Genomic DNA, 18,426 nt, shown 5'->3' with positions numbered 1-18,426 from the left:
GGATCTATCTAAACAGTTCATTTCCTAGCTTGAAAACGTCTGCTGACTTCCAAGCCCTGCCCTTTCCCGCTAAGCCCCATGCCCTGGTTTGGCCTCCCATCAGGCAGCTGTCCCCGCACGGATCCTCGCCTTTACCTGCCGCTCCCTCTGCTTGGAATTCCCTTCTGACTCATCCCTCAAAGATCACCTGCGGTGGGAGACACCTGCTCAGGTCGCCCACCCCTGCGGTTCCAGCCGCTCCCCAATCCGTGCTCCTGGAGGACCTCCCGTGTGCTTTGTCAAGCCCCTGTCCCCATGTACCGTGGACCACAGCCTGCTGCGCTGGACGTGGGCTCCAGAGCAGGACCTGAACGGATTCAGTTGGGGTTCTGGTGCCCAGCGGGGCCTGGCGCACAGTAGATTTTGTCGTGGTGCTGAGGAGCCCTTGGCTTGTCGTGGGCCGGCCTCTTATGTGTAGCACGTTGACTGAGGGCCCCTGTTCTCCGCCCGAGCAGACACTCATCTGCCTGCCCGAGTGGGTGGCAGCAGCCTGGGCTGTTTCCAGCTCTGCCCTTACCCTGCTGTTCACCCACTCTGGCCCCAGCCTCTTGGTGGTATTCCAGGGTGCGGGATCCCAGAGGAGGAATGAGATCATGCCCAGCGAGGGCTTGGAGATCCTCAGAGAAAGGCGCCTCTATCCTCAGAGAATGGCACCCATTCGATGTTTTAACTGCCCTGCCCACAGCCCAGCTGAGCACCCAGAGCTGGGTTCCCAGGGTTGGGAGCTGGCAAAATGCGAGGGGCCAAGAGGGGCCTTCTCCCGAGGCCCACGGTAGTCGTGGTCAGTGGGGCCTGAGGCTGTTCTGACCTCCCCAGCCTCTCTGCAGCCTTCTTGTCACAGGCCTGAAGGTGCTCTGACTACAGATCAGTCCTCAGAGGTACCGTATGTTGTCCCCTATCCTTAGCCTTAACTTCCTGAGGGCAGAAAAACTATCCTCAGCATTAACTTCCTGAGGCCTTTACTTCAACCCGCACATGAACCCACAGGGAGCCCAGTTTTACTGGCAGGAACAGTGCCAGGCAACTGGATACCCAGCCTGCCTTCTGGGAGCTCAGAGCCTGTCGGGGGGATGAAGCACACAAGAAACCAGGGCATCTGTCAGGATCGTGAGCAGTAGAGACCAGAGCTCAAGGGGGCTGAGTGCAGATGGGCACCGCAGGCCAGGGGCAGGGGTGGTTTAGGTGCAGGAAGACCACCCGGCATAGATGGGTGGCTCTGGCCCAGATCTAAGCTACAGAGGCGGAGCTGGGGAGTTAGCAGCACGGGGAAGAGAAAGAAGTGTGTGGTGTGCTCAGGTAGGAAGACCCAGTGAGAGTGTGAAAGGGCCGTGCTGGTGAATTAGCCCCTTCTTGTTCCTGGGCTTGGGCCACAAAAGACTTCTAGAACAGAGCCCCACTGCCACCAGCAGCCAGCTGAACATGGAGTTCCTAAACCATTTGTTCACTTCAGCTTTGAGACTGGGATCCGTGGGATCAGCTTTTCTTTGGAAAAAGGGAGACTAACACCTTCTCCCAGAGCCGTACCAAGCCCATTGGAGGTCCTGACTCACGGCTGCCTGGTGAAGGCTGAGGCAGAGGCAGGTGAGGCTGGCTGTCAAACTGGGGTCTTTAACCCACACCCCCTCCACCACGTGTTGAGAGAATCTTCCTTTCCTCCCTTCATTCCAGAAAGGAAAACAAGGTTGGTTGGCAACTTGGTATAATTAGACCTTTTACACCCCACCCATGACCCTTGTCCAATTCTTGCCTGAAAAGCGGTACAGAGAAGCTACAGAGGTGAAGAGTTGCTTGGCAACAAAATAAATAAAGTAGTAGTGGACTCTAACCCAAAGTATAAAATAAATATCCATGAGTCCACACTGATATAAATGGGTGGTTGAACAAAAGATAAGGGAAAACAGACTGATCTCCCATGCAGAAGAATTCCAAATAATCCATGTAGATATTCTGCCCTTAAGAAGGTAGAACATAACTCCTCATCCCTTAAGTGTGGGCAGCAGAGTGAATTCCTTCCAAAGGGTATCGTGCGTAAAGGGGGAAAAAGAGTAACCTGACAGTGGAGAAATGTGGCAAATCTGACAAACCCTACGTCAGCCAGGTGATCAAGGTCCACACCAACCCTTGATATGATGTGATGAGAAAAGCACCTTACCTCTGAGGTCTTCCCCAGTCTAATCATGGAGGCACACCAGACAAATTCCCATAGAGGGACATCCGACAACGTGCCGAACCTGCACTCCTCGAAGCCGTCAAGGTCATTAAGAAAGAAGGAGAGTTGGAGAAACTACCACAGCCAAGAAGAACCTAAAGGGACATGATGACTAAATGTAATGTGAGATCCTGGAAGAGAAAAAGGACATCAGGGGGAAACTGAGAAATGTGAATAAAGTATGGAATTCAGTTAACAGTAATGTACCAATACTGGTTATTTAGTTGCAACAAACCTACCACACTAATGTAAGATGGCAGCAACAGGGGAGACTGGGTGTGGGGTATATGAGAACTCCCTGTAACATCTTTGCAACAATTCTATAAATCTAAAACTGTCTACAAGAAAAAGTTTATGGTTAAAAAAAAAAAAGCAGAGAGAGAGAAAACGAGTGGCTTGGCTCTGCCCTGGCCAAGGTACCACCGGCAGGGCCGACCGAACAAGGAGCGGCGAGGCTGGAAACGAGAGGGAGGTGGGTGAAGCAGGCGGCTGCTTTATTTCAGAATAAGGCACCTCAGCCATACTCCTGCCCCCGCTCCTGGGAGCCCTGGGCACAGGCGAGCTGGCCAGCTACAGGCCTCAAGAGACGAAGCAGAGGGAAGTCTGAGTGTTCCTTCCTTGTCCAGAGGGACAGGTCGCCACTGCTGTGGTGCGGCTCCTCTTAGCTCCTCAGCTGCCCGCGGACTAGGGAGTAAAGGGACCAGGCCCAGCATCCTCTAAATTCAAGCTGAGGTGGGAGAATGGCACACCTTCCCTGTTGGAGGAGGAGAAGGAATATGCACCCGAGGGCTTGGAGGGCAGTAGAGCTGGAGAGTTGATCCTGGGCAGAGTTCCGGTTGCCAAAGGAAGACCCAAAGTGACGGCACTGAAGAATCCGAGGGATGAGGGTGTTCTCAGGGTAAGTGTCCAGGGTGGGAGAAGCAGGAGAAGTCCCGGAACCTTGTTTTCCAATTGTGTTGGTCTTCCTCTCTCCCCGGACGTGATCAGACACAACCAGAGCTTTGCCTGGGTGCTGAGAGGCTGCCGGCTCATGGTGGGTGCCCTGCCTTGGGGAAGTCCCAACTGCTGGTGCCACGGAAGAAGTCCTCAGGGAGCTCGCTCAGGAGTCCATCTAGGTCATCTGCGGAGGGGGAAAGAGAGGGCGGGGAGACTTAGTGATAATATTAGGGCTCCACGTGACTCAGAGCCAAGGCTCCCGCCCCTCGGGAGGGCTGTCAGGAAGGTGGCTCGCCCGACCGCCAGCACCCACACTGACAGGCCTGAGGCCGGCCCGCCTTCCACCTCCCCTCTGCCCCCCACATACCCACACACAACAAAGGCAGAGGCAAACGCCCGGGCCACTTTGCTAAGCAAGAGGCTCCCCGGGGCCTTCATGGCTCCTCTTTCCATCCAGAGGTACAGTGCCCGAGCAGAAAGGCTTCAGAGGTCCCCTAGTGCAACCTCTGCGCTGGACAGAGGGAGAAAGAAGGCCAGAAGAGTCATTACATGTGTTCAGAATCACACAGTTCATTAACCTGGTTTCTCATCTGCAGAGTGGGAGACATCATCGTCCCCTCCCCCAAAGTGCCTTGTGGGCAGAGGGGACAAAAGTAACTGTCCCCGACTACAGTTCTTGGATGGGGTGCTTCTGTCTGAGAACTTGGAAACAGAGCTGACCTCAGTAAGCTCCTCTGACTGCTAACAAGGGCAGCTAACACGTGCCGGGGGCGTGCTGGGTGCCAGCACAGGGCTGCACACATTATACTCATCACTTCATTTCGGGCTCACCGGGCCCCTTTCGAGGGCATCTCGTGGTAGTTCGTGTTATAATCCCCACTTTACCTGAGAGAACAGGGTTTAAAGAGGTCAACAACTTCCCCAAGTAGCATCCCTTTGACACCACAGCCATAGCTTCCAACTAGAAAACGCCCGCTGAATGGACGGGATCAGGCAGCCCCAGAGTCAGTCAGGCTGGAAACGATACCTGCAGAGCCCAGCTCCCAGTCTGGCACAGAGCACCCGATAAAATAAACACTGCTGCTGGAAGGACAGACGTCAGTTTGGGGCATTCAGATTCAATTAGGGAGACCAGCACTGTACTCAGGGAAGCAGGACTGGAATTTGATTCTAACGAAAAAAGCTGCCTCTCACTAGCTACACTGTGACCGTCGGAAGAAACACTAGGTTAAATGGAGTGAGCCAGCCAGCGTGACCCTAGGAAAATGGGAATCATAGAAGGAATCCGCATTTGTGTCTCCTAGCGCCGCCCGGCCACCACCAGCAGCTGCCTGCCTGGCAGGTCTGTCCCTACAGTGGAGATATGACACCAACCACACCTTCTACAGGCAACTTGCCTCACTCTTATACTATGACCACCAGCAACCTTCTGATGATGGTTCGGCTTGTCATCAAGCTGACTTACAAGGAGACAGCGCAAGATTCTAGAGAAGATTCCAGCATACAGGGTAGATGCTATTTCATACAATATAAAGAAATGGGCTTTGTGGTGTATCCATTGGTCTACTGTGAATTTGGTTAACGTCGAGACACCTATTCATAATCCCACGAACTCTGGGGCCAAACAGGGTTGAATTTATGGAATCAAAGAGCTAAGGACCAGACCTGGACTGTGTTTAGCTTCACCTGGGTAAGGCTCCCTCCAGAGGAACAAGCTGGCCCTGCCCTAAAAGGTCTGTATTTGGGCCTCTCAGGTCTGTATCCTGGTCCCACCCTAACCACATGGATGTCTGACCCCTCAGCACCACCTGGAGGGCCTTGGAGCTTAGTCACTATGGGGAATTCTGCCTCTGAGGTCTGGCCATCAGCCCACAGAAGACTCAAGGATGGTGCCAGTCTATCTCCCCCTGTGGCTAACAGCACACGGCCTGGAAAATGGGGAGCTTCGGTTCACATTCTTTGTGTTAATTAGTTTGTGGCCTGCAGCCTCGCCAGAGAACACACCACATTTGATTTCTGTTAAGATTCTGTAAGATCCAAAGATTCACAGGAGGAGGAACAAGACGCAGCCAGAACAATCTGGCTGAGCTATTCAAGAGGAAATAGAAGGAGAATCTCTTTTGCTCCTGGGTGGGCTGACGGCCTTACCTGCTTCTGGGAGTTCTTTCTCAGGTGATGCCCCTGCCTCTGGGTTCTGTGCTATTCTGAGGCCTTTCCCAGGCTTCTCGGTCTCATGCTGGAGGCTTTCATGGAAGCTTCCTGGATCCTGGGGACAGAGGATCTGGTTACCAATACCTGTGCCCCTGAAATCCCTCTGGACAGTTCTGCCCAAACAACCTCAGAGGAATAGGTGGGGGCTCAGGAAAGACGGGAGAGAGGAACGTGGCAGCGGCCAGTCCCCCAGGCCCATGCTGTGGGGAGGGAGCTGAAACGCCAAACACGCCAAACAGCAGACAGTTAAAAAAATAAAAGAAAACCAGAAAACTTCTGGCTGATTTTCTTTTCTAATTCTGCTGGTATCTGATGTTTTAGGGAATCTCTATAACTGGAGCAGAGAGTGAAGACGCCATTCAGAATTATGCTGAGGAGTTAGCCTGGAATTAAAAATGAGCTGTTAACAATCCCCAAACTAGCTAATATATGAACAGGTAATTAAAATTAGTAATTAAAGCTGTTAACCATGGTTAGCCCTAGGGAATGGAAGTGGAGAAGGGTCAGTTTCATATTGCTTTATTCTGTACTATTTCAATTTTTTTCAACAAGTATGGATGACTTAGAAAAAAATTTTTTTTTTTTTTTTTTTGGCTGCACCTTGCAGCGAGCGGGATCTTAGTTCCCTGACCAGGGATCGAACCCATGCCCCCTGCAGTGGAAGCACAGAGTCCTAACCACTGGACCACCAGGGAATACCTGGGGTGACTTGAAATTTAAAAGGAAATCAAGATGGGACTTCGCTGGTGGCACAGTGGTTAAGAATCCACCTGCCAATGCAGGGGACACAGGTTCGAGCCCTGGTCGGGGAAGATCCCACGTGCCGTGGAGCAACTAAGCCCGTGCGCCACAACTACTGAGCCTGCGAGCCACAACTACTGAGCCTACGCGCTGCAACTACTGAAGCCCGTGCGCCCTAGAGCCCGCGCTCCGCAACTAGAAGCCACTGCAATGAGAAGCCTGCGCACTGCAGTGAAGAGTAGTCCCTGCTCGCCGCAACTAGAGAAAGCCACGTGCAGCAACGAAGATCCAACGCAGCCAAAAAAATAATTTAAATAAAAAAAGGAAATCAAGATGCTTTTTTTAGAAGTGGGGTGATATTGAGAGAATGAAGAAGGTTAGGGAGAAAGATGAGAAGCAGCAAGTTAGAACTAAACATGTAACTTGACTAGATGTCATCACGTCTAACCCACTCATTTTATAGACAAAGCAACAGCAGGGGAGGGGACAGGACTCGCCCAAGGTCATGTTACAAATTTCCAGCAGAGCAGGGCCGTGACCTAGGTCTCCTGACCCCCAGGCCAGGTCATGACGACAACCCAGGATCCCAGGAAGGTGGGGGTGGCCACAGACGGCACAGACACTGTGTGCCAAGTCAAGGCCGGGCCCTGCACCCTCACCCTGGAGTGGAGCTGCCTGGGACCCAGCCTCCCTTGGTTCCCAAAGGAGTTCTGGGCCGGCGCCCCCTCACCTAGCAGAGGTGGGAACCAGGAGGGAAGATGCAGAGCGAGCGCTGGCTCACCTGAGACCACCTGTAGCTGTCTGCTCTCCGCACGGCCACCTGCGGCAAATCCAGCCCTCAGCCACTCACTGAGGGCCCCACCCCATCGTGCACCCTCAACTCGGTTAGTTCTCAAGTGACTCCCGTGCTCTCCGACGTTCAGGTCTGCCATCAGACACTCAGGGATCCACCCAGAAGCCAGCTGCTCCTCTAGGTCCTGTTACTGTGCCATCTGGCAGGTGGCTGGACCAGGGACAGGAGGAGATGGCCCTGTCCCCAAAGGGCATCTTTTCACCTCAGGGCAACTGTCCACTTCACATCCCTGCTCCCCAGGATAGAGGAGGGGAAGAGATCAGAAGACCCAGGCGGAAAGCGGCTCTACCCACCCCCACTCCATCTTGCTCCTCTTACCTTGGGGAAGGGCTGAGATGGCTTGAGGAAGTTCCCATCCCCAGAATCTGGGCTATAAACGTGGACCAGGTTGTTGGGCGTCACGTTGAGGTAGTGATTTCGGAGTGAAGGAGAGAACACTCCAATCTGGAGTAGAGAAAGGGGGGGAAGGTGTCCAGTGTCCTGACAGAGCGCTAGGTGCTGCCGGACGGCCACCCAGTCCCGCCTGCCTCACCCTTGCTAGCCTCTGCACCAGGGTCACAGAAATCACTCCTGCCGCAGCCCTGCTGCCAGAGTAGAACCGCGCACCCCATCCTCGGCCCCTCACAGCACGACCCCCACCCCCATCTGCCCCCTGAAGGATGGCAGTCAGGTCTTTACTCGGCTCCAGTGAGCCAGGGTCTTCCACTAGGGCAGCCACTCTCTGCCTGGGCCCTGGGAGGACAGGGAGCCAGAGAGACAACCCCCGGGCTTTCTCCAGGGCAGGAGGCGGGAGAGCAGGTCCCCACCTGGAGCTCCCGTACCTGCTTTAGCAGCAGCACTGAGCCAGGCTTCAGCTCATTCTGGCGTGTCTCCAGCAGCAACCTGTGCACCGTGCCCTGCATCTCTCCTGCAAACACCACACCGCCCATCAGTATCAGGGTCAAGGGCAGCACAGCGACTGGTTTGGGCCCTGGCTGGGAAGGGGGTTGTAGACTGCCTCAATTTTCCTAACTGCAAATGGAGAGGGTGGCTCCTCCTCATCTCCTGACCTCAATGCGGCCACTCGTCAGACACTCCCAGGACTTAACTCCTCACCCGTGGGGTCCTTGAAAACCGCACTGGCGTCCACTGTGCTCCGAGTCAGGGACTTGATCATCACTGCCATGTTGGGGACTTTGTTCCTGGGCAGCTGCTTCAGGGCTGCCTGGTTACAAGGAGAGGCATTTGCTGAGCCAGCCACGTCCCACCTGTAAGGCTCCCAAGTGTGCCAGGGCCACGCAGGGAGTGGGGGCAGACCACTGGTGTGGTGATGATCTTCCTTTTCAGAGGGCACAGGGGCAGTCTAAAGGGCTCATCCCACCTCCCTCTGGCAGACCCGAAGCTGGCGGGCCTTTCGTCTGTCTCCCCTGCCTCCTTTCTTTTGTGTGTTTATGTGTATGTATTCATATAGAGCTCCATCACACAGGCCACAGGCAGGAATACGTCAGCACGTGGACTAACATGAGTCTGCACGTGACCTTTGACCTCTAGGGAGCTCTAGGGGTAGCAGTGTGTTTACCTTACCCCATTCAGGGCCCAGATGTGCAGAGACATGCCCATAACCCACCTCCACCTATGCCAGATACTGTGAAAAGGCAGGTGAGTGGAAGATACGACCAAAGGGGCTTCATGTTGCCACTCAGAGACAGGCCTGGGGTAGCAGGGAGCAAACAGAGAGCCCCTTTCCTAAGGTGGAACAGGGCAGGAGGTTGGTGAAAGGGATAAAAATGGTCTTCCCTTTGGGTCTCAGCACCCAGGATCCTTACCTTCCGCAGCACCATGATGATGCTGTAGGTACAGAGGAAACAGGTAGGGTCTCTCTCATCCAGGCCCAGAGCCGATTTCATGGTCAGCCAGGGCCCTCGTCCAAAGTCCTCCTCCACCGATGCCTGAGAACTAGTAACGATCTGGCACAACAGAGCACAAGGGGAGCCTGCATTAACAGGTCCGCTTTGCTAGAGGCCTTGACTGAGCTGGGATGGAGGGGTGGGAGAGCAAGGGCGAATTCCCTGCAGCACGGTGGCCACACTCTCTCCCTTTATGCATCTCCAAGTTCAGAAAATGGTGTGTGAAACCTTGTGGCATATCACATCTTTCACTGAGAAGCAATAGCAAAGGTACACTAACAAAGGTACTTTCACTGAGGCATTTGTTTACTTTAAATCAGGCCCTGATTTTAATTACATTAATGCAAAAGGCTATCTATGCTTGTCTCTTACAATGGACTTGCAAAGTCTTAGGGCTAGGGAGCCCCCACATACATTTATAGGCTTCCAGGCAAGTTTGAAACCAATTATATTTTATTTGGGATGCCTCTGGCTTTAACTATTCACCTTCTTATATTAAAAAGTGCTTTGAATCCAGGTGAGTATTTATTGCTTTGGAGCTGAAATGGACTGGTGGATCTGCAGAGCTACAGCAAAGAGAAAGAGAAAAACTTCTAGAGAGAATTAAAAGCAAAAGTGGGTCTGGGAGCGGAGCAGGCCAACCAGAATCCCAGGGAGGAGGGAGGCTGGGTCTCACCCACCAAGAGGGAACCCACCAGAGGCAAGATGAAGCCAGATCCTTCCCAGCTTGATTCCCAGAAACCTGAAAGGCAGGGTTCCTGAGATACAATTTCGACAGCTATTGCACTCTCCTCCTCTGAGGGAAGATGGAGTTAGCTGGGCCTTTCTTTCTTAGCTGGGAAAGAAAGCTGGGCTCATGGTATCGGTACACACCCCTCTGGCATCAGGATAGGCTTCACTTTATGCCAGGAAAATTGCCACCTCCCCATATGCCCTGTGGTGTGTGACCCCAGGGAACAGGCCGAGCAGCACAGACTCTGATTCTCAGCTACTGAAACATGTAGGGATGTCCCTCACTCTTAAATGATCCCCAGGAAGTTAACATTTGCATGGAATTAGTTACCTCTGCCCGGAATTTAGCCAGAGCACCATGAGTCGGAGTCTGGGGCGTGGAAACCATGATGTCGTCCAGATTTTTCCCACTGTGCTACAAGGGGAGAGAGGAGGAGAAGGCGAGAGCAAGCTCAGCAGCTGTTATTTACAAGTACAGCTTCTTGTCTGGGCTACATAATGAGTTCAGGAAACTATCAGGGACAATTAACACATAGTACATCTCTCCTAACGAAGTCTCAGGAGCCTAGTTGGCAGCTCAAAAAAGATGCTTTGGGGATCGTTTTGGGAGTGTGAGGAAGCTAGAGCTGGCCCAGGAACAAACCCCAGGGCTTCCTGAAGGGGGCGATGACGAATAGAGAGGCCTGAGATGAGTAAAAGGCAGCTTTCCCCAAACCCCTGCTCAGGGACCTCATCCTTCCCTACAGAGATCCATCCCAGGAGGAATGTACATGATCTCCTTGGATTTCTCTTAAAAGTGCCAGGGAAGAGCAAGTTAACAGGTAGGAATCGTTTCAAACACCCTTCAAATGTGAGGAAAGGGGGTAACCTATCACAACCAGACCAGATCCTCGGAGTCCAATTAGCTGGGATCTGATCCAAGAGTAGTTTGCTGGACCCTGTCTCTCCACTGATGCCGAAATCTACACACGCAGCTCAGCCCCAACTCCCCCACGTTGACCCCACACCAGCTATGAGTGATTCTGTGGATCTCCCAGAGCATCTGTGCCTTTGCACACGCTCTCCCGTCTTTCCACTGCTGAAATGTCCTCCAGGACACAGCCTTCCGACACACACCTCCGTAAACCTCCTACTCATCCCTCCAGAGCCCACGCAGCAAGCCCAAGGAGCCCAGAGTCTCCCCAGCACCCAGGGAATGACCTCTACTCTCCCTGTGCCTTTTATGTGTAATCGTTTGTTTGTGTCTGCTTCTTCCACTCTCCTGGGAGCTCCTTAGGACGGGAATTATTTCTATGTTAATCTATGTATTCTCAGGTCCAAGCACAATGCCCAACACATACCAGTCCTTAGCAAATATAAATGAATGAATCTTCCTGCCCTGGTGCTAGGAAACAGTAGATGTTCAACGAATGTATGGAAATTGTGACATTCTCAAGCCTTAAGCATCTCACATGTGGGTTTTCGAGCATTCAATTCTTCCCACTTCTTCTGACTTCCTCCACAGCTTTGGAAACGCTCCCTCTCTGCACTTCCTTCCTCTCCTTCCTGGGGGGCGTGAAGATCCTCTGGGACTCTGCTGCTCTCCTGGGCCCACAGCAGCCTGGGGAGCTCCGGCTCTGGCCAGAGAGAAGCTGTCACTCACCTGGTGAGGCAGGAGCCCAGCTGGGCCGGGGAAGCGGCGCGTTTTGGCACGGGTGGAGGTGCAAGTGGGCTGCTGGGGTGTCCGGTTGGCAGCAGTGACGAGCTGCACCAGGTGGTTCGTGACGATGGGCGTCTGCAGAGCGGCTTGAGGGACTGGGGAAGGACGGGGGCCCTTCAGGGTGCTGACAGGAGACTCGACAGAAGATGCTGGAGCTCGGGGCTGGAAGGGCCCCCGAGGAAATAATCCAGAGATAGCCCTTGAGGGAGTAGCACAGCTTGAGTTGGGAGTTCGTGGTGTAAGAAAATGAGGTTTGCCAGTTAAGCAGGCATTTGGAGACTGGAATGGCCGACCAGGGAAATGATTTTGAGGGCTGCTCTGAATGAGCCTGCCAGCAGCTTGGAGAGGCTGGGGTGCTTGAGGAGGGGGACCACCGGGAGAGACTCCCCAATGGGGCTGCTGACCGCGAACCATTGAGGCAGTTGGGACAGGAAGGTTACCTGTGGCACCAGGCCTCAAGTGGGACTGTGGAGTCCCACAGCGGACAACAGGATCCGGGGGCACATCCCGGGCTGAGGACACCAGTTATGTGGGTTGCAGGCATGGGCCCCTTTTGGCAAGGTCTGCTCAGATCAGCTGCCCGGGCCTTTTTAGCCAAGGTTGAGTCCTCCCGCCGCCAGGTGGGCAGGATTCCTGTGGCCTCACCGCTAACTCCAAGTTCCAGCTCCATGACGGGGCCCTCCAGCTCCATGCTTGCCAGGACCTTATCAAATTCATCTTGTTCAGGCCCCTCAAAGCCACCAATCACCTGCTGTTTGCTCTTGAAGGTGAGCTGGGGGTGGGAGACTGAGGACTGGGGTCTCACTGGGGTCTCACTGAGCACTTCTGTCAGTGTCACTCTTCCCTGATTGCCAGTCCAGCTGCTGGACGTTGAGACAGGCCTTAGGGGAGCTGTTCCTGTGGAAGGTGGACCTCCAACGGCCCTGGGCATGCTGGAGGTAGAAAGGCGGAGTCGCAGGGCTGGCAGGCCCGCAGCCTCTGAAGGAGCAGTGGGGCATGGCAGTAGCTGGGCCTCCTGTGGCCGGGAAGAGACAGGTCTCAGGCACCCAGCATTTACAGGCCGTGAGCCAGCAAACTGGTTCTCTGCATCCTCCACAGCCGACAAGAAATCCTACAAAGAAGCAGAGACAGCGGGTCTTGGCATCTGGAAATCAAGAAACACTCTGATTTTACTGTTTCGGGCACGTGGTGTGTCTGTGTGTGCAGATACTCGCAAACAAGAAACCAAGGTGTGAAAGGCAGTGGTGGACTCTCTCACCACCTTTGACCTTGCCCAGGAGCCCATAACGAGGCTTCTACCAGACGCATTCTAAGGCTAAGTCTTCAGGTAGCTTCTCTCTTTCTTCAGTGTCAGGTGGGGGGTGGGGAGGGGTGGTGGCGGCAGTTGGGGGAGCAGTAGGAGAAGCAAAGGAACCAGGTCACCCAGGAGTTAAACAAATCATCCAAGGTCACACACCCATCTCAAGGAAACTAGCTTTGTGGTGTCGAGCCTGTGCACCAGGCATCTAACCATCTGGTCCTGCTGCCTGTCCTCCACCCACTCCTCACCCCCACCACACACACACACACACACACACACACACACACACACACATGCACGCACACACGCACGCACACGCACATGCTTAGTCTTCAGTAAGCCAGAGAGTCCTTGGAGCCTGCAAAATAGACAGAAGTTAAATATAGCTTTTCAGGCAAGGTAAATTAAGTATGGATTCCGGTTGGGAAGCAAGGTGAGATTGACACCTTCAAGAGCAACAGACCTGCTCCGAAGGTGTCAGAACTGCTGATTTAACTGACAGGAAGGCCCCCTCCATCCCCACCCCCCGCTGCTGCACTGGACTGTCCAGGCTAGAGAAAGGATCTTTCTTGCTTCGTGTATTATCAGGAGAGTAGCATACTCTTAACAGGACTACCTTAGGACTTAGTAATAATAATATTGTAATTACAGCAGCAATAAAATCCTGATGACCCTGGGAGTTGATGGAGCCCTTTTCCGCTGGAGAGCTCACTCTCAGACATGATGTCATCTGTCTTGGGAAGGGGGAAAGGGACTGGTCATGGAACAGAAACTTGAGCTGTCAGAGTTCTTCACTCTTAATTCCATTACTAGCCTAGCAGTCCTACCATGACCTGGTAAGACCCAGGAGGGTCATTTTTTTCAGCCCGTAATTACACATCTCCGAAGCTGAAAGACAAAGACAAGGACGCACATCTCCTTGACAAAGCTGGCAGTTTTGAATTATCTGTAAAAACAAAAATCAAGTCCCCAAGTGATAACAAAACAACTAACATTTGAAAAACCTCACTCGGTGCCAGGTACCATGTAAACATTTTACCAGAATTCTCTCCATGAGTTCTCATGATGACCCTATGAATAGGTACTGTTATTGTCCCTGTTTTATGGATACAGAAACGGAGACTCAGAGAGGTTAAGTAACTTCACAGAACCAGGACTGGAACCCATAAGTGCCTTTGTCACTATGTCTTGGGGCCTCAATGAATGAGACAAGCCAGAGATGGAATTTTAAGAGGTCTGAGGAAGGTCTGTTTTTCCCTTCAAACCTCGGGTTCCAAAAGCCTCAAAGGAAGGGAAGCGTGGGGCTGTGGCTGCCAGAAGGGTCCCTGGTGCAGCATTCACCATCTCACTAGGCACCAATTAGGCAGCCGGACAAATTCTAAACGTGGTTTTTAAAGCAAATCACTGGGAGACAAAAAAGTAGATTTGAATGGCTTGTCACTGATAAACTAGAGCGACTCTATTCTATAAATGTAGTTTAATAGCTTCCATGTACATTAGACTGGAGTCAGGAGGCCATCCTGGCTGCTGTTGTTGTATTCTTTCTTTTTTATTTATTTATTTATTTGGCTGCATTGGGTCTTCGTTGCTGCACACGGGCTTTCTCTGGTTGCATTGAGCAGGGGCTACTCTTCGTTGCAGTGCGCGGGCTTCTCATTGCAGTGGTTTCTCTTGTTGCGGAGCTCGGGCTTTAGGCACGTGGGCTTCAGTATTTGTGGCACGCAGGCTCAGTAGTTGTGGCTCGTGGGCTCCAGAGAGCAGGCTCAGTAGTTGTGGCGCATGGGCTTAGTTGCTCTGCGGCATGTGGGATCTTCCTGGACCAGGGATGGAACCCGTGTCCCCTGCATTGGCAGGTGGGTTCTTAACCACTGCACCCCCAGGGAAGTCCCTGGTGCTGTATTCTTAAGCAATTTAATTTACCTTTTGGAGATTTACTCACTTAAATCCTGTTTCTTTCTGAAAAGGATTTGAGATAGCAATTTTGGGCCTCCTAGATGAAACTATATCTGTTAGATTTGAGTGGGAAGACAGCTGTGCAGATCACTACTTCAGTGGTCTCTGGCTGCACCCAGAGATTAGAAATACCCCTGCCTGGGCCCATTCCCAGAAATTCTGATGTAACTGGTGTGTGGTAGGGCCTCGGCAGAGGTGATTCTAACATGCCAGCTTCAGATCTAGCCTAACGTGTCATCTTCTGAGGAGAGAGGGGGAAGGGAAGAATGTTTATGGCAGAAGAACAGCCATCATGTCATAGGAGAGAAAATGGAAGGCCACAGAATGCAGTACTTTGCCCTGGCTCAGGTAGCCAGTTGGTGACCCCGCGCCTCCGGCTGTCCAGTAACTGTGCTGTCTCTGACTCTCCCTAAACTTTCTTCCCACATCAAGTACGTCATCGTGGGGCTTCCCTGGTGGCTCAGTGGTTAAGAATCCGCCTGCCAATGCAGGGGACACGGGTTCGAGCCCTGGTCCAGGAAGATCCCACATGCAGCGGAGCAACTAAGCCCAGGTGCCACAACTACTGAGCCTGCGCTCTAGAGCCCGCGAGCCACCACTACTGAGCCCGCATGCCTAGAGCCTGTGCTCCACAACAAAGAGAAGCAACCGCAATGAGAAGCCCACACACCCCAACAAAGAGCAGCCCCCGTTCGCTGCAACTAGAGAAAGCCCGCCTGCAGCAACAAAGACCCAACGCAGCCAAAAAATAAATGAATAAATAAACAAATTTATATAAAAAAAAAGTATGTCATCGTGAAGGTGAATCCAATCATCCACGTGACACAGCTTCCAGGCAAGGGCCCTTATAATTTAAAGGTATGACAATTAAGCAGCTCATCTTTCTGGTTTTTCATTTGTTTCTAAGACAGTTAAGTGGGTTGTTTACATTTCTCATCATTTCTCAGCCTCTCACAGACAAAAAAAGATATACATGCCAAGTAAAAGGAAACTTGGGTTCTGGGCCTGGGTGTTGACATCTTAAGACCTTCTCTGCCATCTCTGTTCACCAACACTTCCTTACCTCATCTTCAAACTCCTCTTCCACAGCAAACAGCTTCTGCAGACTGCATGCCTGAAAGGAAAACAAAGCAGTTGACGTTGGAGGAGAAATACCGTTTGCAAGTACATTCTGTCCTCTCTCTGCTTTTTCCCAATTCTAACAAGACCATCAGGTTTACTGTTTTCTGTTTGTTTTTCTGCTAGTGTTGGGGGGAGGAATAAGGGATGAGGAGAGAAGAGATGGGATTTACTTAAAGACTTAGATGACTTAGAATCCTTTCTTGTAAAATAATTCACTCAGGTCCATTTGCATTAATCTTTTTTTTTTTTTTTTTGGCTGTGTTGGGTCTTCATTGCTGTGCATGGGCTTTCTCCAGTTGTGGCGAGCAGGGGCTACTCTTCGTTGCAGTGCGCGGGTTTCTCATTGTGGTGGCTTCTCTTGTTGCGGAGCGCGGGCTCTAGGCACGCGGGCTCCAGTAGTTGTGGCACGCGGGCTTAGTTGCTCCGCGGCACGTGAGATCTTACCAGACCAGGGCTCGAACCTGTGTCCTCTGCATTGGCAGGCGGATTCCTAACCACTGCACCATCAGGGAAGCCCTGCATAATCTTGTAATAAGAGGGAGGAAGCAAAGAGAAGACTGCCCACGGGAGCCTGGTCATTCTTTAGACCCAGCACTGTGCAGTGGGCCTAAGGATTTTGCAACATCCCAAAAGTTTGGCGTTTGGAAACTTTGTCAAACATAAGGGACACTCCCATAAATCCAAGCATGCCCAGCCTAGTGGCCTTGATTCTGAAAGTCAAGCCAGTGGTTTTTATCTAATCCAACACCCAAAAGCTAGGGTCCCAGAAGGGTGGGGTGCCTCCCAGTCCACAGTTCAGTTCCTTCTTTCTGGGCAGCAGGGCTGCTGTGGTCAACATTAAAAGTGTGTCACTCTGGGCTTCCCTGGTGGTGCAGTGGTTGGGAGTCCGCCTGCCGATGCAGGGGGCGCGGGTTCGTGCCCTGGTCCGGGAGGATCCCGCATGCCGCGGAGCGGCTGGACCCGTGGGCCGTGGCCGCTGGGCCTGCGCATCCGGAGCCTGTGCTCCGCAGAGGGAGAGGCCACGGCGGTGAGAGGCCCGCGTACCGCAAAAAAAAAAAACAAAAAACAAAGTGTGTCACTCCTAGAGTCAAGGGCTGTGCCTAAACTCAGACGCCAGAGCAGCAAGAGCTATAGTTAGGGAGACCTATCCCGGAACGTCAAGGATCAGACTGGAAGGGTTAGGGGGAGAAGGAGGGCCCAAGAAGCGTGACGTTTGAGCACACCGGGAAGGATGAACAGGAGTCCTCCAAGATGAAGTGGGGGCTTCCCTGGTGGCGCAGTGGTTAAGAATCCGCCTGCCAATGCAGGGGATATGGGTTCGAGCCCTGGTCCGGGAAGATGCCACATGCTGTGGAGCAACTACTGAAGCCTGCGCGCCTAGAGCCTGTGCTCCTCAACAAGAGAAGCCACCGCAATAAGAAGCTTGCTCACCGCAACACAGAGTAGCCCCCGCTGGATGCAACTAGAGATAAGCCCGCGCAGCAATGAAGACCCAACACAGCCAAAAATAAATAAATAAATTAAAAAAAAAGGAAAGCAAGAGGCAGGAAACTGAGGCCCAGAGGGAGGTGAGTGGAGAGACCTTCCCTGGGGGTCCGAGCGTGTCCATGTCGAGTCCTGACTAGGGCCCAGGCCTCCCGACCCCACCAAGCTCTCCCCTAAACCCTAACCCGGCCCTGAAGCTCGCACGGGGGAGGGGCTGGAACCCGGAAGGCAGGTCCTTGCGGCCTGGAGACCGGGCGGCCGGGTGGTCCCATGCAGGCCATTACCATGGCGACGGCCGGTAGTCTCCCGACTCTAGGGGTCACCGGGGCCAAGGTGGCAGTGTCAGAGTCCGGGCGACAGAGTCTCTGGTGCGAGCTCGGAGAGAGGCGTCTTTGCAACCCAGATGGCGGCCGAAGGTGGGTGGTCGGGAAGCTGACCGCTGGCGTCCTAGGCCGCTTTCGAAGCCGCCGCCACTCAGCGTCTCCGCCCTCTTAAAGGGGCAGGTCTATTTCTATCCCGCCGACACAAAGGCCCTTCACCGCAGTCTTCCGCCCCGGCCTTACAGGGAAACGGATGAGCTCTCGGTCGCCCCCCAGCGGCCCCTAGGGCCCAATCCGCTTGTTCAATGCGCTCTCAGGTGAGAGCAAGGTTGGGAATTTGGGGCCCATTGCATCCCATCCTGCCCACCCTCCTCTCTTGTGTTAAGCATACTAGGGACTGAGTACTACAGCGTGACTCTCATTCACACCAGAATCTACCCTGTTGGTTTGTCTGTCTGTTCATCTCTCCATCCGTCCATCCATCTATTCTTGCCACGCGTATATTAAGCAAGGTATTCTCCGTCGGGCTCTTTTCATCCTTCATGTTTCAGCTTAGATCTCAGATCTTCCTTGTCACCTTATCTCTCAAGTAACATCCCTCCCCCCATCACAACGCTTAATTTCCTTCATTGCATTTTTCATTATTTATAATTGTCATGGTTTACATCTTTTAAAAAATATTTATTTATTTATTTATTTATTTTTGCGGTACTTGGGCCTCTCACTGCTGTGGTCTCTCCCGTTGCGGAGCACAGGCTCCGGACGCGCAGGCTCAGCGGCCATGGCTCAAGGGCCCAGCCGCTCCGCGGCATGTGGGATCTTCCTGGACCGGGGCACGAACCCGCATCCCCTGCATCGGCAGGTGGACTCTCCACCACTGCGCCACCAGGGAAGCCCCAAAATACTTATTTATTCATTTTTGGCTGAACTGGGTCTTAGT

At 53.0% G+C, this 18,426-nt stretch overlaps 1 protein-coding gene across 1 annotated transcript; it reads right to left on the bottom strand.

Annotated features, from left to right (window-relative positions):
- Positions 1 to 3,276: 3,276 nt before the first annotated feature.
- Positions 3,277 to 17,453, bottom strand: HROB (homologous recombination factor with OB-fold; the record flags this gene model as incomplete). The annotated part of the gene is given in 11 exon segments (XM_079725489.1): positions 3,277 to 3,368; positions 5,333 to 5,450; positions 7,308 to 7,433; positions 7,811 to 7,896; positions 8,085 to 8,193; positions 8,795 to 8,935; positions 9,939 to 10,022; positions 11,250 to 11,817; positions 11,819 to 12,417; positions 15,623 to 15,673; positions 17,352 to 17,453. Coding segments are annotated over 11 exon segments (2,076 nt in total).
- Between the last annotated feature and the right edge of the window lie 973 nt (positions 17,454 to 18,426).

Source organism: Hyperoodon ampullatus, assembly GCF_949752795.1.
Source record: "Hyperoodon ampullatus genome assembly, chromosome: 19".
In the NCBI taxonomy this organism is placed as follows: Eukaryota; Metazoa; Chordata; class Mammalia; order Artiodactyla; family Ziphiidae; genus Hyperoodon; species Hyperoodon ampullatus.
Note: the sequence above shows the minus strand (reverse complement) of the source record. Positions and strands in the feature narration are given on the sequence as shown.